We start from the raw sequence: 24,179 nt of genomic DNA on the forward strand, positions 1-24,179 counted from the left end.
TTCATCATAACTAACTGTTCAAACATGATGTAAATAAGAGTGTAGATAGCATCATTGATTATAACAGGAGTTTTAGCCAGAGATTTACTGACACGTAAATGGCAATAAAACAATTTGAGACAAAGAACGTCTTACTTGAACCATTACATATCAGAAAACACGACACAGACTAGGCATTAGAAGTAACACGGTAACTTACATGTTGTGGCATTACTGTCGAGTCCATAGCTTACAGTAAAAGTCTGTTAGCAAAGCCTGCGCCAAAATTGCTTTTTACCAAAGAATCCACAGTGAAATGTACTAAACAAAAAAATGATGACGCACTGAGACATTCACATAGTTGAAAATAAATAAGCACTTTCCTAGCATTAGGATCCTTTGGAAAGTAATGTTATTTTTAGTCCAGTGATCCAGTATCTCGCCTCTCATCGACATTAACGTGCCAGTGGGCGGGGGCCAAAGATGTGATGACGCAGAAGTAGGCATTGGTTTTCTTCTGCAGAGGCGGTCTTTCGTCGCACTATTACATCATAATCCGAAACAAGTCGTTTTCAGAGCTTGTTTTCAATAAAAGCTATTTTTGGACGAAAAAGTAGGTTTTGATTTCTGAAACTTACAGGATGTTTTTACAGTACAATGACCTCTTTCATGTCAAAAGATCAAGGAAAATTAGATTTCTCAATTCATGACCCCTTTAAAATGAACCAGTAATTACGTACTCAGAATCTCAAACGTGAGGCGTACAGATGTAAGTTGCAGGTGACATCTAATGAAAGAAATTTAGTGACAGATGGAAATGAGAGAGAGCGATTTTCAAGGAAAGAAGAGTATTAAAGAGCGAGTGCGGAGGTTCTGGGAGATGGAGACAGAATTCTGAGCTGGTGGAAGAATATTTAATGCTTTTAGAACGTTTCATGAGGGAATCACTCCTCGCTGAGCACTTCCTGCAGAAATCTTATTGGACACGCACAAATACAGACACACACACACACACACGCGCGCGCGCAAACTTACACACACAGTTTTATAAGTATATTGCAGGTAAGAGGATATTGCTGGTCTAATACTAGTTATTTCCAGCATTTGTTGATGCCACTGTGTAATACTATGGGATATGTATGATGTATATGGCCATTACTTTGCTATAAACATGCTTATTATGAGAGATGAGCTATCGAAATCATTTTTCATGCTCCCTGCCATAGACGCGGAACAGATGATGATGTGAGATGATGGGATGATGAGTGAAGGAGAGAGAGAGACGGATAGAGTGTGCTGTGTGTGAAACAATCACATCCAAACATTATTAATGACAACAGGGGTACTCACACACACCTATGTGTGCACACACGCGCAAAAGCACAACTCAAATATCGAAAAGGGGAAAAAACGAGACCGAAAGAGACTGGGCTGATTCACATTTAACATGGAAAGAGGGGGAAAAAGGTGACCTTTCTCTGTCTCTTTGCAGTCACTAGCCAAGCTGAACAGATATAAAGGAACAAATACAGGAAAGATTTGACTATCTATCTATATTTTATACATTGCATTGGACTGATGAGAGTTTATCTTAACCCCCATGTTCTGTTTGGGGTCTTAGAGCCCCCAAGGGCTCGAAAAATGTACCAATAAACATTGAGGTATCAGGGTGAAACACCATTGCTTGATCTAATCTTATAAGATCTGATTATAAACAAAATTTCAGCTTGATAACATGCATCAACTGTCCTTTATGAAAAATTGCTTCATTACTTTTGTTTGGAGTCTCAGAGAACCCAGATACAAACCAATAATAAATGCAATGAATTTTCACATGCTAACATTATTATTATTATTTTTGACTGATGTACACTCCTGTCAGTTGTTTATTTTAATTCTTTCATTCTGTTTTTTCAAAAATGTTTTTAAAGAGGCCAAATCAACATTGAACTGCTGTGAAGTTACTGTAATGGATGCTAAATAGATTTCTGGAAAAAGTGTAGGGAAAAAAGCTTTTTATATATGTGTGTACTGGGTTGAGATTAGGGTAGATTAGCTTATTTAATTGTTAATTTTATAACTACCACTATTATTGATGTTTATGGGTCAATGACATGACATGCATATTTTTGTGTCCAAGTTCATGATTTCCTTTTAATATAATTTGATAAATTAATGATGTATCACTTATTCTATAAAACCTGTTTAGTTTGAATTCATTTTCAGTACATTCAAATAATAAATATTATTTTTGGTGCCAGTTTTGTTATCTTAAAACCCCAAAATGCCAGGTGGAGCAACCATGTATCCGCATAAATGAACTGACTAAAAATACTATTTAATAATAGGACATTTAAAAAATAAAATACTATGGCATAATTTTATTTTTGAAAACTTTAATTGAATATTTTTTTTTTATAAATATCAATAGTTCTAAAGCTGTTGAAATAATAAAAAACTTTTATCTGGGAATTTGTATATTCCTAAATGTTAGGGTGGCACAACTGCAAACGTGTCTTTTTTATGAATTGACAAGTTTGTAGATTCTGATCAAAATAGCTACTTTCAAGAATGGGTAGGTTGGTACACTTATATTATTTTCATATGTAATTGAAATGAAGGAATAAAATCCAGTATTCAGCATATTCCCTGTCAACAATGTGCATTACATAACAAATAATAATAGGTAAAAGTGAACAAATGGCTGAAAAAGATTGTGAATAGGTATTGTATTGAATGCATTTACTGGTATAATTGTATGATTATTTTTCATAAGTAAAATCAGATGCTAAAGATACTAAATCCCTAGCCACTAGAATTCAATAACTATGAATTAATATGAATAAAATATAGACACTCACTGTAGACACTCTAATGGTTACTTTACTAACATTTCACAATATAATTATATAGAATGTATATATTTACAAAAACATTGTTCCTGATTCAGAAATATGCATTACATCAATTTTGAAAGGATTTTTAAAATCTCCCCTTTTTTAAGATTCATTTGTCATTGACCCTTATTTATGTGAGTCATTGGGGTTTTTGTGTAAAAAGAAAAAAAAAAACAAGTCAATCTCAAATGAACATGAGGGTTAACTAAACATAATTTAACTTGATTTAAATGTATTCGCTGTGTGCCTTTGCTTTGCTTCCTCACAGATGGCACAAAACACACACAGAGAAACACAGACATACTTTAACGCAGAAGTGGGGAGGATTTGTGTAGAGGTATTCAGAGAACTCTTCTTAATATTAATCACCCTTGCCCAAAATAATACAGTTGTTGCTAAGCAACCATCGGGAGATGAGGGCATTTCTCTAAATAAACATCTAAATTTATTATTGGGTAAGATTGGCCACTGATATCCTTAAAGGAACAGTACAAAAGCAGTTGATGTGTGCAAAAGCTGTGTTTCTGCTGTTAGGATGTTGGCCTTAATAGCCTGGAACCAGATATTTGTGGTTTACAAGCCCATGTTCATCTATCTGGCCACAGCTGTGGATTAAATGATGAATTAAATGATTATTTTTGTGCCATTTCTTGTTAATTTAAATCTAATCTTTGTTTAATAAACATTTGTATGTAATGCGCAGTAGGCAAATGAGGGATCGTAACAGCCAATGAGCAGCAGCTTAGTTATCCGCTTCACATTTTTGAGCACATACATTTTCAGCTTAATTTGAGAAAGAGAGAGAGAGAGAGCACAAAAGAGGAATGACTTGACAGAGAAGTCGCGTTATCTCTATTCTGAAGTGTTCAGTCCAATCCAGAGTCCTTTGTCACACATTTTTGGCCCACAAGGCCATGGTTTCTAATCATGCGTATGACCCTGATAGAGCCGCCAAGACCTTTCATGCACTAGCAATTTTTGGTATGCCCTTTAAAAGGAAAGTTCACCCAAAATTCTGTGATCATTAACTGACCCTCCATGTCATTCCAAACCCATATGACTTTCATTCCGAGAGATTTAGCTTAAAGTAACACTAAGTAACTTTTCAACCTTCATAATATATTTCCAAAACGCTTGTGATGGTACATCGACTTAAAATAGGTTGAATGACGCGTCTGCCATAGCCTGATGGGGTTTGTATAGTTTTTAATCGTACTTTTAAACTTCGGGGTTCGGGTAGTAACACTACCGATATTCCCCAATCGAACTCGTGTAACTGTCTGTCACACGTTTTACCGTCCACAGCATTACTTGATAGACAAAAATAGGACAAGAATGAGCATCAAACAGAAACAATCCGCTTACGGTGTGTTCGAGGCGCACATACAATACAGACTGTGCCGAGTCAGTTAAACAGGGCGCGCGCAGCTCTTAAAGGGGACACACCTTATTGCCACTCGTTACAGCTTCTATCCGACTGAACAGGGACCGGTATACAGGGGCATCAGGCTCAGGATCAGTGAGTGAAGAGACTGCTGCGTGAGTGGTATTTACGACAGTAACGTTAAATACAAGTAGTCCACAGCGACTCTAGGGGTCGTTGTTTGACCAAAACGGAAATCCTACATAATGGGGCTTTAATATCTGATAAAAATGTTTCAAACTACAATTAGGAAGGACTAGACTTGAAGGATGTAGTGCAAGTCTATTTGCAAGGAATTTTGCAAAGTTGGCCCCAATGTGATCCATGTCAGTTGGCTAATAAGCAGGACTTTTACTAACTGAAATCGTGTTGTTATAGGAATGAAACGAATAATTGTGTTTTATTTAAGTGTAATGTATAATGTGGAATTTCATATTATAACTGTAATCCTGTTACGTTAGGATTTGAGCGTATGAATTTGTTTAAAGTGCCCCTATTACGCTATTTCAAAGGTTCTTAATGTTGTTATGGAGGTTTGCAAACGAAAATACATTTGCCAACGTTTGTGAGGTTCATAGCATTGAATCCTGTATATTTCACTTTGTGTTTGGGTAATTTCCAGTTTCACAATCATTCTGGTCAGACGGACAGAAATGAATGCTGGTTGGACATATGTGTCATCCAGACAATATCTTCCTTTCTAAGTGGGCTGGTCCTGGCCAGAATAACAGCTAAATGGACACAGGTTTCATGTAGATAGTCTAAGGGATAGTCAAAAGGGTGTTTGAGGCATTTATAACCAATCATCTGTTCTTGTATAGAGACACAACAAATACAGTGTCATTTCACTTTCTACTTGAATCTGTCTCTGCACCTCTCTTTGATTCTTAACCCTTGACACTATATCCTCTGCGTCTCTCTATTTTTTGATCTCTGTCCTTCACTTAAATAAGAAGAAATCCTTTCCTCTGACGTTCCACAACAACCGGCCTCCCTTCTGCTGAGGTTGAGTTTCAGGCGTAGCTTAAACCATACATAAACCTCCTGTCAGTCTGTTAACAGACTCTTACTCACCTGCATTCAGAAAAGAGGAGTATTAAACACGAACACATTCACACACACTTGTATGTGTCAAACACAGAGCATTTCACAGTCAGTCATCTACAAACTGTTAGGAGTTACACATACTTGAACAAACTGTCATTTTTATTTATTTTCCCAGCCTGAGCTCGAAGAATAATCAGATCAAATCATATTTGCAGCCCCAAAAAAACACCTCATTTGTGTCCATCCTGGCAGTTTGTCAGATATCCAGAGTTTATTATCTTTCCTTTGGGGATTTGAGTGCACAGTCCTCATTGCTGGAATGAAACTGAAGAGATTGTGAGTCCTATTAAATACAAATATAAAAAGATACCTTTAAAAGAATAGTTGACCCAAAAATCACTTACTCACCCTCATGTCATTCCAAACCCCTCTATATCTATTTCTGAAAGATCATGTGACACTGAAGACTGCAGTAATGGCTTTGCCATTATAGGAACTATAAAAAGAGTTATTTTAGATTGTTGATTTTACTGTATTGTTTTTTTCAGTGCAGCCCTGGTGAGCATAAGACACTTCTTTCCAAAACATTAAAAAAATTACCCACTTATGAATGGTATATATGTGTATAATATATATAAAAATATATATAACAAAATAAAATAAATCTGTCAGAATATATGGCCACTTTTGCTAACCAGCCAAACCTTGAACCTTGTTTAAAGGCAAACTGAATTGGTTCTCACATTTAAATGTATTGAATTGACTATCCTATTGACTCCTCAGTCCATCCTAATGTGATTTAATCTCCAAAACTGCCTACCACAGTTAATCAGCCTTGTGCTATAGTCACATACCAACAGGAAGTCATGTGACGCGTGCGATTTCCACACATGATCTCCCAGGGGTCTGATGGAGTTTGATCCCGCTGTCAGCGGAAGAAAGCTGTACGGAGAGAGAGAGAGAGAGAGAGAGAGAGAGAGAGAGAGAGAGAGAGAGAGAGAGAGAGAGAGGAGAGAGAGAGAGAGAGAGAGAGAGAGAGAGAGAGAGAGAGAGAGAGAGAGAGAGAGAGAGAGAGAGAATGCTGAGAGAGAAGAATAGAAGCAGTGGGTTGAATACGTAAGGGCCTGCTGACGTGTTGATATATCTGGATTTAGATTTATTTTGGAGATTGAAACAGATCCTCTGGAGAAATGCCGCCTGTGTGTGGGGGAGGGGACACATATGTGTCAGTGTGTGTGCTTTTGGACCATTTTAAAACCTCTAGAATAGTTCGTACTTAAATTGAATGTGTGTGTGAGTCTGTGATTTATAATAGAAAACTTTCTCTTTGTTCACGAATCTCCCTTTACAATTCAAATGTGCTCACAGCTCGAAAAAGTGGATTAAACTGCAATAATTGTCTTTTCTCTCATTTGCACACTCTTTCAGTGTCAGACACACACGCTGTAACATCGGTGAGAGAGGTGCTGAGGCAGGGTCTCTATTATGACATCAGAAAGAAAGGATGAGGGGAGGACAGGGAGTATGAAAGGATCTGCGGAGGAGTACCTGTTCACAAAGCCCTATTCTATACAGATAATTAAAGTCTTACATGTCCCCGTTGGGTTGCACTGCTGAGGAACAACTCAGCTGAAGAATTGGAGGAGGGGAGAAAAAATATGGATACAAAGAAATCTGTGCATTCAGTCTGCTAAAGCAGCAGTGCTGTGAGATTTATTCTTTAAGTGAAGTGAATTCTCAGTGAAGGTCATAATGTTGACGTAGGTCTCTATTCGTTCATTCATGGCTGTGTGTGTGTGTGTGTGTGTGTGTTTGCAAACGAATGCTTGGTAAGTGTTTCGGCTGTGTTGGTAAATGGAGCGAAACGCCGCAAACTAACAACTCAGTACACTTGCCTTTTCATTCAAACATACTCGAAACAGCACAATGGCCCTGGATAGAGCTTAGAGCTCTCTCTGGTGGCAGACCTTATTAAACATCAGCTTTTTCTAGCTGCTTCCTAAATGATGTATTGAAATTGCTCTATTATTCCATATCTGTTGTGCGTTATCCCCTGATTAGGAGGCGGACGAGATTGTGGCGATAACAGAGGAAGCAACAATTTCTAAAGGAAATACCAGAGCTTGCAAATGAATATTGTTAAAGTATTAGTTAAGCTTGGGTTTACACATACATAGTTATGCCGCATCAGAGCCGCTTTGCTGTTGTCATGGCAATCAGCACATACACTGCTGTACACGAGAATAAACACACAACGCATGATTAGGCCAATCAGAATTCTCTATGCAATTAGATGTAAGAAAGAAATCCTGAAAATTGTGTATCTCAGTTTCAGCAGCACAACTGTTTTCAACATTGAATATAGTAGGAAATATTTCTTGAGCACCAAATCAGCATATAGTGATTTCTGAAGGATCAGAAGACTATTAGTAATGATGCTGAAAATTCCGCTTTGGCATCACAGGAATACATTACATTTTAGAATATATTTAAATAGAAAAGGGTTATTTTAAGCTGTAATCATATTTCACAATATTGCGTTTTTTACTGTATTTTTGATCAAATAAATGCAGCCTTGGTGAGCATAAGAGTCAAAAACATTCGAAAATCTTATCAACCCCATTACTTTGAACGATAGTGTAGATGACAGTTTGGGCTAAAGTTATGGCAAAAAAATTGAGAAAGAAGAAAAACAACAAAACATAGCATTTGAGGAATTTCAAAGGAATATCTGTACTGCCTTACAAGCATTACAAGCTTTAAAAATCTTTGAAATTTCAAGGTTATAGAGCATTAAGCATTTATAGATCATTAAGGGTTTGAGAGAAAGATACAAAACCAGAAAACTTGAGAGACCTCTTAAAGATGATTCAGAAAGTTTCAATGGATGTCTGGCAGATTTTTCAGCATCCACTATGAAAAAAAAAAGAAAAAAAAAAAGGTTGATCAGTTAGACTAAAAGATAGTACAGTCAGACAGACATACTGAAGGACTGATTTGAGTCATTAAAAAAACTAACTCAGGTCTGTACAATAACAGTATTTTAATTGTATGCAGTTTGTTTGTGGTTGGAAGTGGTTGCTTGGGTGTTTTAGTCTGTACAGTCCCATACAGGGGCTGCTCCTAATCCAGGATCCTGTCATTTTGAGACTGGAGTACTGCAGTGCTGTTTTGGCCAGCCTTCAATCTAGTGCAATTAAGCCTGCACTATTTAAGAACACGCCAATGTGCTTAACAGGCCGACGTCTCACCCCTCTCGGTCTTGCTCCACTGACATCCTAATCAAATTCGAATCTCTTTTCTCTGCTCTTTTGCAGTTATACTTCTGCTCTAGCTTTTGTTTACTCTTGCAATTCAGCATTGTGGCACTGCTAATGTTGCGGGCTCCTGAATGATAAATAGCTTGTGTTTTCCCTTATTTGAAAGTCGCTTTGGGTAAAAGCGTCTGCTAAATGATTAAATGTAAATGTAATTGATTCAAAGGTCTGAAACTGTGAATGTCTAAACATTAGCATTCTGTAATTTGTGTTTATTATTATATGTCAACAACACATCAAACCCAAATTTCTGTGACGTGATGTCATTCACAGTGTGCGTGAATGGTGCTGTTTTACACACTCATGGTGTCAGTATCTCTTTGATCAGATGCTCTGCATGTACTTCACATCCTGGTGAGAGACAGACACTATTTCTGGGTTGTTTTGGGGGCCTGGAGCAAGATTTTCCCTGGTGCTGGGCCTTATTCGTTGGTAGTCTAAAGACATGCCTAATTAACGTCATACAACTGACAAACATCACAACCTTAAGGCGGAAATACCACCTCAACCGCAACTAAAGAAAGATAGAAATAGCACTTCAAACCACTGAGGATAAACATGTTCATAAAGTAATAAATAAACTCACTGTTTTGGAGGATTGTAGTTCTCAGTTTTGTGTTTTAATTTTTAATGCAATGCTGATATATTTTTTTCTATATAAATATATCTCTCCCCCCCCCCCCCCCCCCCCCCCCCCCCACACACACACACACACAAATTAGCTTGAGATCAAATAATAATTTCCCAATCCCTTAGGGTTCGCAGACCCCCATTAAAGACTCTTGCTTTACAAGTGTAGATCTCACTGATACTGAAGCTTTGAAAGTGTTTAAAAGTAAACTTAAAGAAATTCAATTAAAAGTGAAAGGGGGAATAAGTACATTTTATATGCTATCTGAAGGAAATACTGTACATCAATCATTTGTACACCATGTAAATACTTTAAAACAGGGATCTTCAACCTTTTTAAGACCAAGGATGGATAGAGACTGAACAGGAACCTACTGTTACACATTGTAGTGTAGCATTTTAACTGGCTTATAATCATTTAAAGTTATAAATTATAAGTTTGAAGCATATTTTGTATAACACTTTTTCACACACAAAAAAAAGTGTGTGTGATCAATAACTGGCACACTCCTAAGGTTCATGGACTTAGTCTTGCTTTAGCAGAATAAATCTAATGCTTTAAAAGCATAGGTCAACCAAAAATGGAAATTCCATCATCATTTACTCATCATCATGTCATTCCAAACCTGTATGACTTACTTTCTTCTGTGGAAAATAAAAAAAGATATTCTGAGAAACCAAACAGTTTGGTTCTCATGTGTCAATTTGTATGGACAAAAAATAGTCAATTGGAACTGAAACTGTTTGATTGCCAACATTCTTCATAGCATGCTTTATTTCTTTTCTTCAAAAGAAATAAATGCATGCAGGTTTGGAACAACATCATAATTGTAAGTAAATGATGACAGAAGTCTATCCCTTTCAGGGTGTTTAAAATAAATGTTATAGAAATTAAATTCGAAGAAATGAAAATAAATAGCATTTTATATGCTCTCAGAGGGAAATAGTATACTACTATAATGTATTGTCAAGAAAAACATGTTTTCTTCCTTTTTCTAAGCACACTGGTGAGTCTCATTAACCTACAATATGTCATTGTGAGCTTGTCAGCTGCCATTGATTACATGGAGACCCCCTAGTGGCCGGTGCAGGGAAATTGTCTCTGGCTTCACAGTATGGGCCCTACATTTTCTTACATAAGACAACAATCCCTGGGCAGAGAAACGGTTGAATACAGAAAACAGAAGTTTGATATCAATGTGTAATCACAAACCTCCCTTCCCCCTTGCAGGAAGCATGCTGAACCTGACGTGCCGAGCCTTCTTCGGGTACAGTGGGGACATCAGTCCACTTGTTTACTGGATGAAAGGAGAGAAGTTCATTGAGGACATGGACCAGAGTCGCATTCGAGAGAGTGAAATCAAGTAAGGAGGAACACAATGGAAGTGAGAGTAAACTTGTTTTGCTGCAAAAAAAATAGCCCATGTGCTAAATTAAGGATGTCTGACTGAAAAACATGTGCAAACAGGAGAATTGCAAGAATATTGCCCATTAGGTGTGTAGAAGCAGCTTAGACTGATTTTTTTTTTTTTATCAATATAAAATATTTTAACATTTATATTTACAGTTTGTGATGGTTTAGCTGGTGGATCATTTTATTCTGGCTATTTATTAACAAAAATACAATTTTGGCCATACTTTTGAGTTCAATACCATGGTAAAAGAATAAGGTTATAATTCAGTACCATGGTATATATCAAAGTTCGAATGTATTACTATTACTGTTCCACCTCACTGATTTTTAATGGAATTCAAGAAACAGTTGCTTTTAAAACTAGCTTCCACTGTGAAATCGCTTATTCAATACGATAGATGGTGCACCGTAAAGCACACTTTAAATGTTCACTGAGATGTCGACAGTACATTTTCAATTACTGATATCACAAGCTTGTATATGAGCCTATTTATATCTAGCAGGGGTGGTCGCTGTGATGACACTCTATTATTAATTCCCCTGTCTGAAAGAGAGCTGGATCAGAGCGGCTCTGAATACATCCTAATAACACAGCAAAATGTATCGCGCACCATGCACCGAATGCATTTGCATTTACATGCAGTTAAGGAGCAGCGATGTCAGCATCTTTTAAATGAAATTTCAGTTTCGAATGATTCAGCCAGGACAAACAAGACTGAATGTTTTGTTATAATTAAATGAGAGCCCCATTTGTTGAGTGCTGACCAAACTCAAAGCCCTTCCTCCCAAAATGTCTAATCTCTACAAGCTGCTCAGTCTAAAATTTATCCCCAAAATCCTGTTAAAAGGGGCTAATTAAAAAACTTTGATTCCACAGCCCATGGTGAACAATGGCTCATTGTTTCGTTCTCTCCACCAGGACCGTCAGAGAACACCTGGGTGAACAGGAAGTGTCCATTACTCTGACCATAGACTCACTGGAGGAGGTAGATCTGGGCAATTATTCCTGTTACGCGGAAAACGGCAATGGGAGACGACAAGCCAACGTACAGATTGGGAAGCGAGGTAACACATTCAACTGCAACACACATGAACTCAATCGACTGAGTCATACCAGCTGCTTCTCGGTTAAAGGAACAGTTCACTCCCTAATGAACATTCTGTCATTTACTCACTTTAATGTTGTTTGTATGACTTTCAAGAGATGTTTTGAAGAATGTCAAGGCTGATCTTCTTCAGCAGACATTGACCAGGGGCTGTCATATAAAAAAAAAACACCATAATAAAATAAATAAAATTTACTCCAGTCTTGAGTGTCACATGCTCCTTCAGAACTTATTCTAATATGCTGATTTGGTGCACAAGAAAGATTTCTTATTATCAAAACAGTTGGTCTGCCTGAAAATGCTGGTATCTACCCAAACTTGTTTCTTTCAAGGGTTCCTCGTTTTGAAACCAAATTGGGTCTGGTTAAATTGGAGGGAGCTCATCAAATCTCTATACCGAACACAAATGGCATGGGTCGACTCTGTCCACTTATTGTTCGGTTCCAACTTTCCAACTTTCGGGGAAAAAAGCTGGTGTTGGTTGCCAGTAGATGTGCGATGCAAAAAAAACCCCAGCAGAATCTCGTTTTATCAAGATTTCTCCGCGCCATTCAACGAGTTCTACACAGTACGGCAAAAGCTACAGCAGATGGGAGCCCAGAATGTTATTCAGTATACAGCTAAATTGCGGGTGATCATCAGTAAAGTTACCAAATTCTGCGAGTCCTCTGAGTGGTGAGGATTAAAAATCACATTCCGGGGGGGCACCACAATACGACCTAAAGAGTCATATGAATGAAGGAATGAATATTGAACAATAATAACATATTATTGAAAATTATTACATATTTGTTCTATCAAATAAAATCAGTATTTTGACAGACCCTAGTCACCTACTGTGACCATACTTTTGTGCATGTTTTTGTTGTATGGAAAAGAGCAGCTTGGGCGTTCTTCAAAGCCACGCCTTTTTTGTCCCATAGAAGCAAAGTCACACAGGTTTGGAATGACATGAGGGTGAGTAAATGATGAGAGGATTTTCTTTCTGGGTAAACTATCCCTTCAATGTGCTGTGGGATTTCTTTACATAAACAGCACAGCATGTTCCTGTGTCTCCCTCCTCTTCTCTGTTTGTCTCTTTCTTTCTCTCCTTTAGGGAAATACATCAGCATCTAAAATTCACTCTTTTTTAAAGAGAGCTGCTTTGAAGGCATCCTATCTTCTCTTTTAATGGCAGTTCAGAGGAGGAGACGGCTTCAGCAGTTCACACACATTCTCTCCCTCTCAGCCCAACTCAAAACTCATTCAACTGTTCTCACACACACACAAATGAAAAAACACACACTCTCTCTCTCTCTTTCAACTCGTCTTAGCTGTACACACACATTTCTGCAGATAATCTCAAAGCCACACGCACACAAACCAAATCTTCCATATGCACCCCCCTCTCTCCTTCAGCTCATTGCTGAGCACACAAACAAACATGCTTTCGCAATCTTTCAGCTTCTCTGAAGCATCTGAGTATATCTTGCGTATTTTCCTCCATTAGCTGTAGCGCAGAGGAGCTTTGAACAATATGAACATCATTAGCACTTAATCATTCTGAAGTCATTTTGCATTTCTCACCCCTTGTGTATGTCCTTAGCGCAGCATGAATTTCCATGCTGGTCCAGGCTGGTTTGGTGCTGATCTGTCTGGTAGATTTGCTTGAGAAGCTAATTGACAAAGGAAGCCTTGCCGGTTTACCTTGCCAAGAAGCCTGATGCCAGCAAACCTAGAATCCTATGCTAGGGATCAGGAACCATATTGCTCAAAATTACTTAAGTCTTAAATTAGATTTGAATCTTCCAACTGATATTGCCATGGTTACAAAACAGATGAAATAGTATTCTAGACTTGTAATGTTTCTGTAATAGACTGCAACAGTTGGGTTCTGTAGGTAAAACTCCCATTCATTTTCACCACTGGGGAATTGTTTTTAACATAACATAAACCTACAAAGACAGACCTACTGTAAGCTGCGAGGTTGTTAAGTATATGTTTTTGTTTGAGCCACCAGCCAGCATTCAACTAACAGCGGAATTCCTAGGGAAAAAAGTCCTAGTGAACTTACCCATGATTCTGCAGAGAATCTCCACCAATCTAATATTTAATTCGATTTTCATTCACAATGCTTCATGGAATTGTAGTTCTACCAGAAAGACTCAGGAGGCAAGAGAACATATGAATAAGATTTATTTAACAGTTGTATGCAAATCAGTATCAAATAGATAATAGAAATGATAGTAGTCCAAATCCGGAGGGTAACGGAAACTTGCAGTTCCTGCCTGGAGGAGATGAAGGCAGGGGCGGAGCCTTCACCCGATGGATGGACAGGGACCGACCTGGTGGTGGTGGGGAGGAGGAGGGGGTGAACGCTGGCGTCAGTATCTGCCAACGTAGTAATGGGTGTAATAGTCCAGATGTCGAGTGACGATTGGTGATGATATATATATGTATGGGAAAAATACTTCCGGAACCAAGGCTGCTGAAAAAGTGTATGGGCACTGCTCTATACAGCTACAGCATTTATTTAAAAAAAAACAGAGAGGCCATTATATGTATGATGACTATGTAACCATGTTTATTGGACACAAATATGATGGCAATACCATGGTATTCTTTGATTTGTAGTATGTGGAATTGCTGCTTATCCCAGCACTCATGCTACCGGCACAGTAGTTTTACAGGCTGAAGAGTTTAAATGCATGATATGCTAATGTTAATGTGTTCTAGGATGAAATGTCAGCTTATATAATTTTATTTTGTCTCTCTTTTCATTTTGTGTCTCTCAGTGGAGCTGATGTACACTGTTGAGTTGGCTGGTGGTCTGGGTGCGATTCTTCTGCTGTTGGCGTTGTTATTGTCTGTGTATAAATGCTACAGGATTGAGCTGCTGCTCTGCTACAGGCATCACTTTGGTGGGGAGGATACAGACGGAGGTAAAGCCACACACTCCCCCTACAGGAGTAACTGAGCACAACACTGCAGCAATTACATATTTGTTGATTCTGATTGTTACTGTATGTAATTAGGACTCTTTTTTCATCAGAATAATTTCCAAAATAATTTTTTGGGAATTTTTGTTCCTTTCTTTCTTTTCTCCTCAGAAAATAAGGAGTATGATGCGTACCTGTCCTACAGTAAGGTGGAGCTGGATCAGTGGGGTCAGGAATTACAGGAGGAGGAACGCTTTGCTCTGGAGATTCTCCCTGATGTCCTGGAGAAACATTATGGATACAAACTCTTCATTCCTGACCGAGATCTCATTCCTACCAGCAGTATGTGCAGAATGTGTGTTTTGTGTGAATGCATGTATGTCTTTGTTAGTGTGTTTGTAAATGTTGTCTTAAATGTGTAAAACATTTTCATTTGCACAAACCAGATGTTCACAGAAATTTCTGAAATAATCAGAGAAATTAATTTCTTGTGAAGTTTTAGGAGTGTATTCAGAAACCCACAACAATCATAAAAAAGTTGTATGGACAGATTTGACAACCAGCACTTATTGTACAGAGCTAATGAAAACTCATTCATAATGAAGTGTGACATTTTCATCTCATAAACATGGATTTACCTTGCTTCCTAATACTGCAGAGTAATTAAATCATTTGTAATTAAACTCCCTCATCAGCATTAATATGATCCGAAAGCCTTATGTTGACTAGAAAAAAAGTTAAAAAGTTAAAAAACAAAATAACTTTTAGTCTTAAAACTTTCTGTGAAAACTTTCTGTAGAACCCAACAATAATTTAACAATTATTAATGTTCCAAATGTGGGCAGGTACCAAAATAATAATGATATATATGTTTTATTAGCCATCAGAGACCGTTTATGTAACACTGTGTTTGTTTTGGTCATGTGTCAGGTGTTTTTGCCCTGTATGTGTGCTTTGTCTGAAAGCTGAATGTTTATGTCCAGGTATGAGCAGTCAACATTACCAGGATGACACACATCTTCTTAGAGGTACAGCTTTGTTTGAATGCAAAAGCACGCGTACACACAGATTGTTGTTCAAGAATGACTGTGGTTGTTGTGTCTTAAATGTGTGTTTGTCTTCAAATGTGCATTATTTTCAGCCCTCATACCAGTGATTTTGGAATTACAGTTTCTTTTTTCTTTGTCTGTCATGTAGCTTACATAGAGGACGTGTCCCGCTGCGTAGACATGAGTAAACGTCTGATCATCGTGCTGACCCCGAGCTACGTGCTGCGCCGCGGGTGGAGTATATTTGAGCTGGAGTCCCGTCTGCGCAACTCTCTGGTTTCAGGCGACATTAAAGTGATCCTAATTGAGTGTGCCGATCTGCGAGGAGTCATTAACTACCAGGAGGTGGAGGAGTTAAAACAGTCCATTAAATGCCTGAGCGTTGTGCACTGGAACGGCCCGCAGAGCAACAAGCCCGGCTCGCGCTTCTGGAAGCAGCTCCGCTACACCATGCCGTACCGCCGCCCCCAGCAAACCATCACCAATCACGCGCTGGACGCCGGCGAGCCCGGCCCCTTCGCCGACCTGCAGACCGTCTCGGCCATCTCCATGGCAACGGCCACGTCCGCCGCCTTGGCTCCGGCTCACCCCGAGCTGCGCCCGTCCCTGCGGAGCTCGTACCGCTCGCACTCACTGGCACGGCAGAAACACTCGCACTACCGCAGCTACGACTACGAGCTGCCCTTCACGGCCGGAGGCACTCTGCCACCCCAGCACACCTACTGCAACCTGCCCCTCACCCTCCTGAACGGCCAGCGGCCCGTCAACAACAAGACCCTGCGCCAACACAGCCTGGACGAGCACCACGCCAACAACGCCATGCTCCCGCTGCTGCCCAGAGAGACGAGCATCTCCAGCGTCATCTGGTAAAGATAGAGGAAGTGAGACGCACTCAGTATGGGCCACCTGGCACACGGAGGACTAAATAAGCTGGCATACAGCACAGGACACAATGAGGTTAGTGGGTTCCTGTGAGCAAAATGATCGTTCTGTCCACGCTAAGTGGGTCTGAGGATGTGAGTCTTCTTTTGGGCATTGCTCCAGCTGCGAGGGACGACGTAGTGCCATATCTGTAGGCGTGAACTGAGCATATAAAGTGAAGACTAAAATAAAGTCACACCACACGGAGGTATACAGGGTCTCGTGTAGATGTTAGCGTTATATTTGTAGCAACGCTGTCTTCCTGTCTCCATGTTTGGTTTGATCACGCCATCTATTTTTACTCGTTAATGCTCGATGCTTTTGTTTTGTCCCTTTTTCTTCTTTTTTAGGTTGGACAAGGACATTTGATTGAGATTTTGTTTGTTTTTTTCAACTTTCTTTTGAAATGGACTGAAATATTCCTCGTTTGACTTTAGCTACTGTCGTTCTGCTCGGAAGCTACTGCGTTTTGTTCCGTCCCTCTTTCTGTTGTCCAATGTAAGGTATGTATTTATGGTTTTAATTGCAAAATTTTCAAGAAGGAAATATATTACAAATTATGCAAAATATACGAAAGCCTAAAGGGGTCGACGGAGGTGATCAGAGAGCGGTGCTGTCTTCTCTTACAAGAGGAACAGCATTATTTCTCAAATATTAAGTGGATTTTAAAAGACGAGAAATCTATTTTTATATCTGAAGAGTGCTGTTTCTCTCTAATACCACAGGGTCATTGGGACAATGGGACTGAAGACTCTCTTATTTGTGAATTTGGGTATTTTATACAGTTTGCTACATTGTTCTCATCTGTGGAGAAAAGTAAATGTTTTATGTTAACTTCTGAAACAATAATCAGCTGCATTTTTGTTTGTATTTTTTTTATTTATGTTCATAGTCTAGGACTTTTGATCCACATACAGACCTTTCTTTCACGTTTTTAATCCGTTTAACTCTCAGTCTGACGTCTAACTCACTGGTTACATGCTTGTCTTTTTCTCCTCTAGCTGCTGTGTAACTCAGATACATGCTGGCATGTTTCACAGAGGGACACGGGCCTGTATACTCGCATTCTAGAATAGGGTATCAAATAATCTCTGCTTGAACACATACCATATGATTTAATAAATGCCCAAAGTCAACATATGTTTGTTGTATCTCGTCTAGAGGTTTTACTGATCTAGGGGTTTTCACTTATGGCAGCATGTACTGATGAATCTAAGGGGGAAAAACACAAAGCTAGAATCAGAATCAACTGGTTTGAAAGTAAACAGAGGTCTAACTGTTAAAAAAAAAAAAAAAAAAAAAAAAATCTGAAACTATTCCTGTAATTTCTTTTCTCCTATTTTTCCTTAGATTTTTTTTTTTTTAATTCAGTTGCAAAAAAAAAAAAATTGTTTAAAAAAATAATTAGAATTATGTATGAATGTTCACCTCTTGAGTATGCATAGAGACTAGTTGTGTATCCTGATTTGAATATTTACTGTATTATGAACAAAAGCTATCACAGAGAGATGTGTGATCTCTCTAGAGGCACAATCATTTTTCTTTTTATATTGTTTCTCACTGTGTACAGTAAAGTCACAAACCACTATAAGCTGGTCGGTGAAATTTTGTGTGTGTGTGTGTGCGTGTGTATGGTTGGAGAGGAGTGTTAGGCCTCAGTGTATTGTCTGAATAAGACAGACAATTTTGAGAACCAAACTCAAGGTTCTAGGTGAGTTGCTAAAACTGAATATCACAATTATGAGCAAAATGCTAAATACTGGATACTACAGTTGAATAGGCAACAAATATGAAACATTTGCATATGAATGCACAAAATGAGATCTAATATATGCACTTATTTATGTATTACTACAAACAGACTGACATATCTGAAAACATTTTATTTTATTGTCTTTGAAACTGGCTGAAAGCATGCAGACAGATACCATTTATAAATATTTAATATAGACTTTAATTAATCATTGAACATAAGCAGACATGCAGTATGGACCAAAGTAAAAACGATCCTTAAAATAGTAAAGTTACATCACAACAGCAAAATTAAACAGGATCACTTGATTACTGCCAATGGTAACAGTGACATTCAATTCAACTAGCTATGAACAAAACATTGTTCATTTATAAACATACTGTTGATCACTGTTAATACATATTAGTTCATAATATATTAAATAATGTTAATTTATATATTAGAAATGTATTAGTATATATAAATGAACATTATAGCAGTTTCTGATATCTAATGAATTAACAAATTGAACCTTACTGTAATGTTTAACCAGGATTTCTAAACATTTTTCACCATTAAATGGTGTTTGTTGCTTTGGCTTCATGTGGATGTAGTCAGTGTTGCTCTGAAAGTCTATTATAGTACACGGTGACCTGCTTCACATCCTGTGCTGCCAGCTTGAGCGCAACTTTCTAATCATGGCTCCTTCATCTTGGTGATATTAATGTGTAAAGAGCTGTTATCAAACCAGAAGACACGGCTGTCAACATACTGGAAATAGACTATTTACATCCTTCTGGCAAGCGAGCAAAGCTGTATCATCAGCTTACTTGAAGGGAGCAGGTCACTGTTGTTACATTGAACTTCACTGCTATTAACATGATATAACAGGGGAGATACAGTTGCATAAATCCCTGAGGAACGCCAGTCGGATGAAGTGCTGTTCATACGGATTTGCTGAAGCAGCGCTTTGATGCAAGGACCAGCCCGCTGTTGACATTTACATCACGCAGTAGGTACATTGGGGTGTGCCTGTATTAAAGCCAGAAGACGAGCTTTAGTTTTGTACAAATGCTAACTCGATAACATGTTAGCTCGATAAGCAAATTGCCTGGTGTCCATACATGAAAATTCTTTACATGTAGATGGTCTATCCATTTGAGGAGTACTGATGTACCATCAATGTGCCAAACGGCATTAAAGGATTTTTGCACATGGAGTTTTTGGTACAGCGATATGAGTGATGTCCTTCCAGGTCAGGGTTATAACTTTTTTTTTTTTTTTTTTTACATTTGAGTAAACAGAGATCCCAGTTGTGCAGTGCACCTTTAAAACCTTCCCTTTCAGCCCATCCTGATCCTAAAACTTTCAAACCTAAGCTTTTGAAACTACTTCAAACTTTCAGGCAAGGCCTGTCAACCCAATATTAAAAGTTTGTCTTGGTGTACTCAACTTTTTCTAGTTTTATAACTTATAAACACATTAGAAATGTCAGTAAAGAGAAAAAATAAATGTTCCGCTATTTTAGTTTTTAGTATTTTTTTATTCAAAGCCACAAGAACAAAAGGTATTACATAGTCACTATTAACAACATAGCTACCAGACAAATAAAGTTAATACATTTCAATGTTTTTTTTTTTTTTTTTTTTTTTTTAGTGTTCGAAAAGGTTTATGAATAATTTGATGTCACATAAAATTTAAGACATTTGTTTTGCAAAGAGCCCACTTGTTCTTATGTATATGAAATTTTCTTAATAAAATAAATAGGCTAATTGCATTGTGTTGTTCTTATTCCAAAATGTCATTCTTAAAATAAAAAGTACACAATTTTCTATACACCCCATTTTTCTTTTACTATAGATGACCAAATCCATCTAAAATAATACAATTAAATTTACACTCATTTGTATAGCGCTTTTCACAATACATATAGTTTCAAAGCAGCTTTACAGAAAATGCACGTGTCTACACTACAATTGATAGAGATCTGTTATCAGAGGTGACTGTGTCCAAGTAATGTGCGTATTTCAGAAATCAGCTATTTAGTCTACACTTTCTGAAGAGACTTGATTGCTTTATATGATGAACAGATTTAATTTAGGCTTTTATTAACATTTAAAAATGTATCAGCGGACAGAAGCTCATCCGAACATGCTGGACACACTACACACCTCATTCATTTGTTCTTGTGGAACCTCAAACGTGAGAATGAACCTCATTGGTTCTTGCACGTCAAGCAAACTTGTTTACAACTGATGTGTGAGTTGATGAATGCTTATATGTGAATAAAAGCCTAAATTCAATCTGTTCATCATATAAAGTGATTGTGTCTCTTCAGAAAATTTTGGACTAAACCGCTCAATTCATATAGATTCGTTTTTTACGATCTCTTTATGAACTTTTTGAAGCGTCAAAGTGGTAGTTGCGTAGCTGTCAACGGAGGGACAGAAAGCTCTCAGATTTCATCAACCATATCTTCATTTGTGTTCTAAAGGTGAACAAAGGTCTTATGGGTTTGGAACGGCATAATTAAGGGTGAGTAAGTAATTAAATTACATAAGTTTCATTTTTGGGTGAACTATCCCTTTAAAGCGCCCTTTGAGGAGACAGGGATAGCAGGTCAGAGTAATGGGCGTGCCAAAAGGTGAATCGCTACAACAGAAGCTAACCCCTTTCGTCACGCCCATTGCTCCAACCTGCAGATACCCTATGGCAGATACTCATACTTGGCTTTGTGGACGACATGTGTGATTCATACGATCTACAGTAGACGGCGATAATGCACAACTTGTGTAATGAACCACCGTGAAACAAAGGAGAAGAGGAGGCTGACCCGTTTAAATCAAGGGGGTAATCCATCAGCCGGAAACTGAAGCTTCCCACCTGCTGTTAGCATTCCATTGACTCCCATTCATTTTGGCGTCACTTTGACAGCGAATAACATCTGAGGCGTTTAAAGACTCCATTTGTCCATTATTTATTTCTAAAGAAACACAAAAATGTATAAAAGGCTCCATTACCTTGTAGCTTACGTTATGGCCCCGTAGAAGCAGTTTTTGTAAAAGTAGGCTAACGATTGCGTCATAACCACGCGACTTTCTGTCACACAGTAGAGAGATTACCGTATGGACAGGAGGAGAAGCTCGCGGGCAATCGGGGGGACGTGGAGGCAAAATGACAAAATAATTAATCAGAATACTTAGCAAAAGTTGCTCCTGCTCCTAGTTTATGGACACCTCCTACTCACACTCTCCGTCTCTGCAAGTTTCGGAAGGGAATGATTCAGATTTGTCTTGGCACAGACAGGCTACTAGAAGACAGACGGGTTTCTCACGTCACATCTACGTCGTCAAGCTCAGTTGTTTGAGTCTGCGCAGTACGGTCAGCCATCAGGAAGTGAGTTCTTCTAATCAGGGGGGCAGGGTTTCATAAAATATTGAAGTATCTCGGGCGCCGCCATTGATTAGCGGACCCCCACCTGCTGTTAGCATTCCATTGACTCCCATTAATTTTGGCGTCACTTTGACAGCGAATAACTTTACATCTGAGGCGTTTAAAGACTCCATTTGTCCATTATTTTTTTCTAAAGAAACACGAAAATGTATAAAAGGCTCCATTACCTTGTATCTTACGTTATGGCCCCGTAGAAGCAGTTTTTGTAAAAGTAGGCTAACGATTGCGTCATAAACACGCGACTCTCTGTCGCACAGTAGAGAGATTACCGTATGGACAGGAGGAGAAGCTTGCGGGCAATCGGGGGGACGTGGAGGCAAAATGACAAAATAATTAATCAGAAAACTTAGCAAAAGTTGCTCCTGCTCCAAGCTCATGGACACCTACTCACACTCTCCGTCTCTGCAAGTTTCGGAAGGGAATGATTCAGATTTCTCTTGGCACAGACAGGCTACTAGAAGACAGACGGGGTTTCTCACGTCACATCTACGTCATCAAGCTCAGTTTGAGTCTGCGCAGTATGGTCAGCCATCAGGAAGTGAGTGCTTCTAATTGACTTCACTTGTCTCCGTTGAATCCAATGGGGTCGCTGTGTCCAGTTACTGTCTATGCTTCTAATTGACTCACTTTTCTCCGTTGAATCCAATGGGGTCGCTGTGTCCATTTCTTTTACTGTCTATGGTTTAAATCATCGCACATGAATCTCCGCCGAAAGATGCAAGTGCATGTAGGCTGTGTTATCAGAGTTTCAGTCCATCCAGATGTAATAAATACAGACTGTTTCACAGACATAAGCTTGTGAACATGCGGATTATACGGTGGTACTGGAGGAATTGTTTGTTCATGTAAGTTCATAGTGCATTAATGTTAACAAATACAACATTTGATTTTGATTTAATTAATATGATTAATTTCATTCTTTGATGAAATAATCAAAGATTCTTGCTAATTAGTTCGTGTTAACTAAAGTAGTTAACTGATTAACCTTATTGTAAAGTGTTACCAAGAAATCTGATTGAATAGTTTGCTTTTGTTTAATTGTCGATTTTTCACACACACAAAATGTAATGACATTACAGATAACAGATTAGAGAAAAATAAAACCAGACTCGAAATAAGTAAACGCTCTCTTAAACAGCTAAACTTGATTAAAACAAAAAGGTCAAAAAAAAAAAACTATTGAGGGATGGAGAAATGAAGCCTCTTAAATCTTTTAAGTCGAAAACAGCGCCATCGTGTGGAGTCAAATTTAAAGCAGCCATAAACCCGAGTGCGCAATGCATGCAGCTTCATTTGTGTGATCTATTAAGCACAAATAAAAGCCTGACTACGTTAAATGTTTACGCTAATACTTTTCTGATAATATAATTTACATATTGAAGTGTGGCAATAAATAAAATGTAACAACTACAATAATTATAATAACACTTATAACAAGTTCTGTTCATACTGAGGTAAAATCCTGCAGGCGACAAGTAGGCCTACACGCTAAACTGTCTGGAAAACTTTTGTGCACAAAGCTAGATTATGCAGGCAGAGTAGGCTATAATAGCCTATAAATGAATTAGAATTGTGATAAAAATATTCTGCTATATTCAGAATAAAATGCTACCTTACACATTACGTGCCAGCAATGTTTTAAATAGTAAGTGAACAGTTGGCATTACTCCTCAATGAATGTTTCAGACTGTATACACCGTTGTCTCATGACCTCATCAAATTGAATGTGAGTGATGTCTATCACCATGGAAATAAAAAGGGCATTTTGCTTTTTAGCTAAGTTTCGTGTAAAAATGGCTGTGTTTGGAATAGCGCACTGCTTTTTTCTAGGATGCATATTGTGACTCAAGTTAACACATGGGAAGAGGGAGCAGTGTAGCAGGGGAGTGAGACACTGGAACTTTGGTAGATCTCATTTATTAAAATTGTTTGAATTGTGACTAGAAACATCTGTTTGAGATGTTTATGAGCTGTTGATTTCTTCTAGGAAAAACTGCATCAAAACCTTTACTGGGGAAACTAAGAATATTTGAGGAGTTTCAACAGACTTTGCATCAAACTGCAAAACATATTATGGTCAGAATTAAACCATGTTTTCAGGTTACTCCACCATGTGAAAATGTTTATTAATATATTCTATTTTTTTCCTATGAATGTGCAAGTCTTCATTATCTGCTATAGGCACATAACTAAATGGTCTGTCATTCATTTCATAAAAAATAGTCTTAAAAACCAACTTGAGAAAGAATTGTGATAAGATTGTGTATCGTGATCCTGCCTGGAATGTATTTAA

General features: G+C 38.1%; 1 protein-coding gene across 2 annotated transcripts in view; it reads left to right on the plus strand.

Moving 5' to 3' along the window:
* The window catches only part of il1rapl1a (interleukin 1 receptor accessory protein-like 1a), an 88,745-nt gene extending 68,419 nt beyond the window's left edge, over nt 1–20,326 (plus strand). The window contains exons 7-12 of one of the 2 annotated variants that reach the window (XM_084421735.1): nt 10,525–10,657; nt 11,627–11,772; nt 14,588–14,734; nt 14,903–15,073; nt 15,715–15,759; nt 15,929–20,326. In XM_084421735.1, coding sequence (XP_084277861.1) covers nt 10,525–10,657; nt 11,627–11,772; nt 14,588–14,734; nt 14,903–15,073; nt 15,715–15,759; nt 15,929–16,650 — 1,364 coding nt within the window. In that variant the 3' untranslated portion in view covers nt 16,651–20,326. The remainder of the gene's footprint in view (nt 1–10,524; nt 10,658–11,626; nt 11,773–14,587; nt 14,735–14,902; nt 15,074–15,714; nt 15,760–15,928) is intronic. The other variant, XM_084421736.1, reaches the window with a different exon arrangement.
* The last annotated feature ends 3,853 nt before the right edge of the window (nt 20,327–24,179 follow it).

This window comes from Rutilus rutilus, assembly GCF_951802725.1.
Source record: "Rutilus rutilus genome assembly, chromosome: 10".
NCBI classification, from domain to species: Eukaryota; Metazoa; Chordata; class Actinopteri; order Cypriniformes; family Leuciscidae; genus Rutilus; species Rutilus rutilus.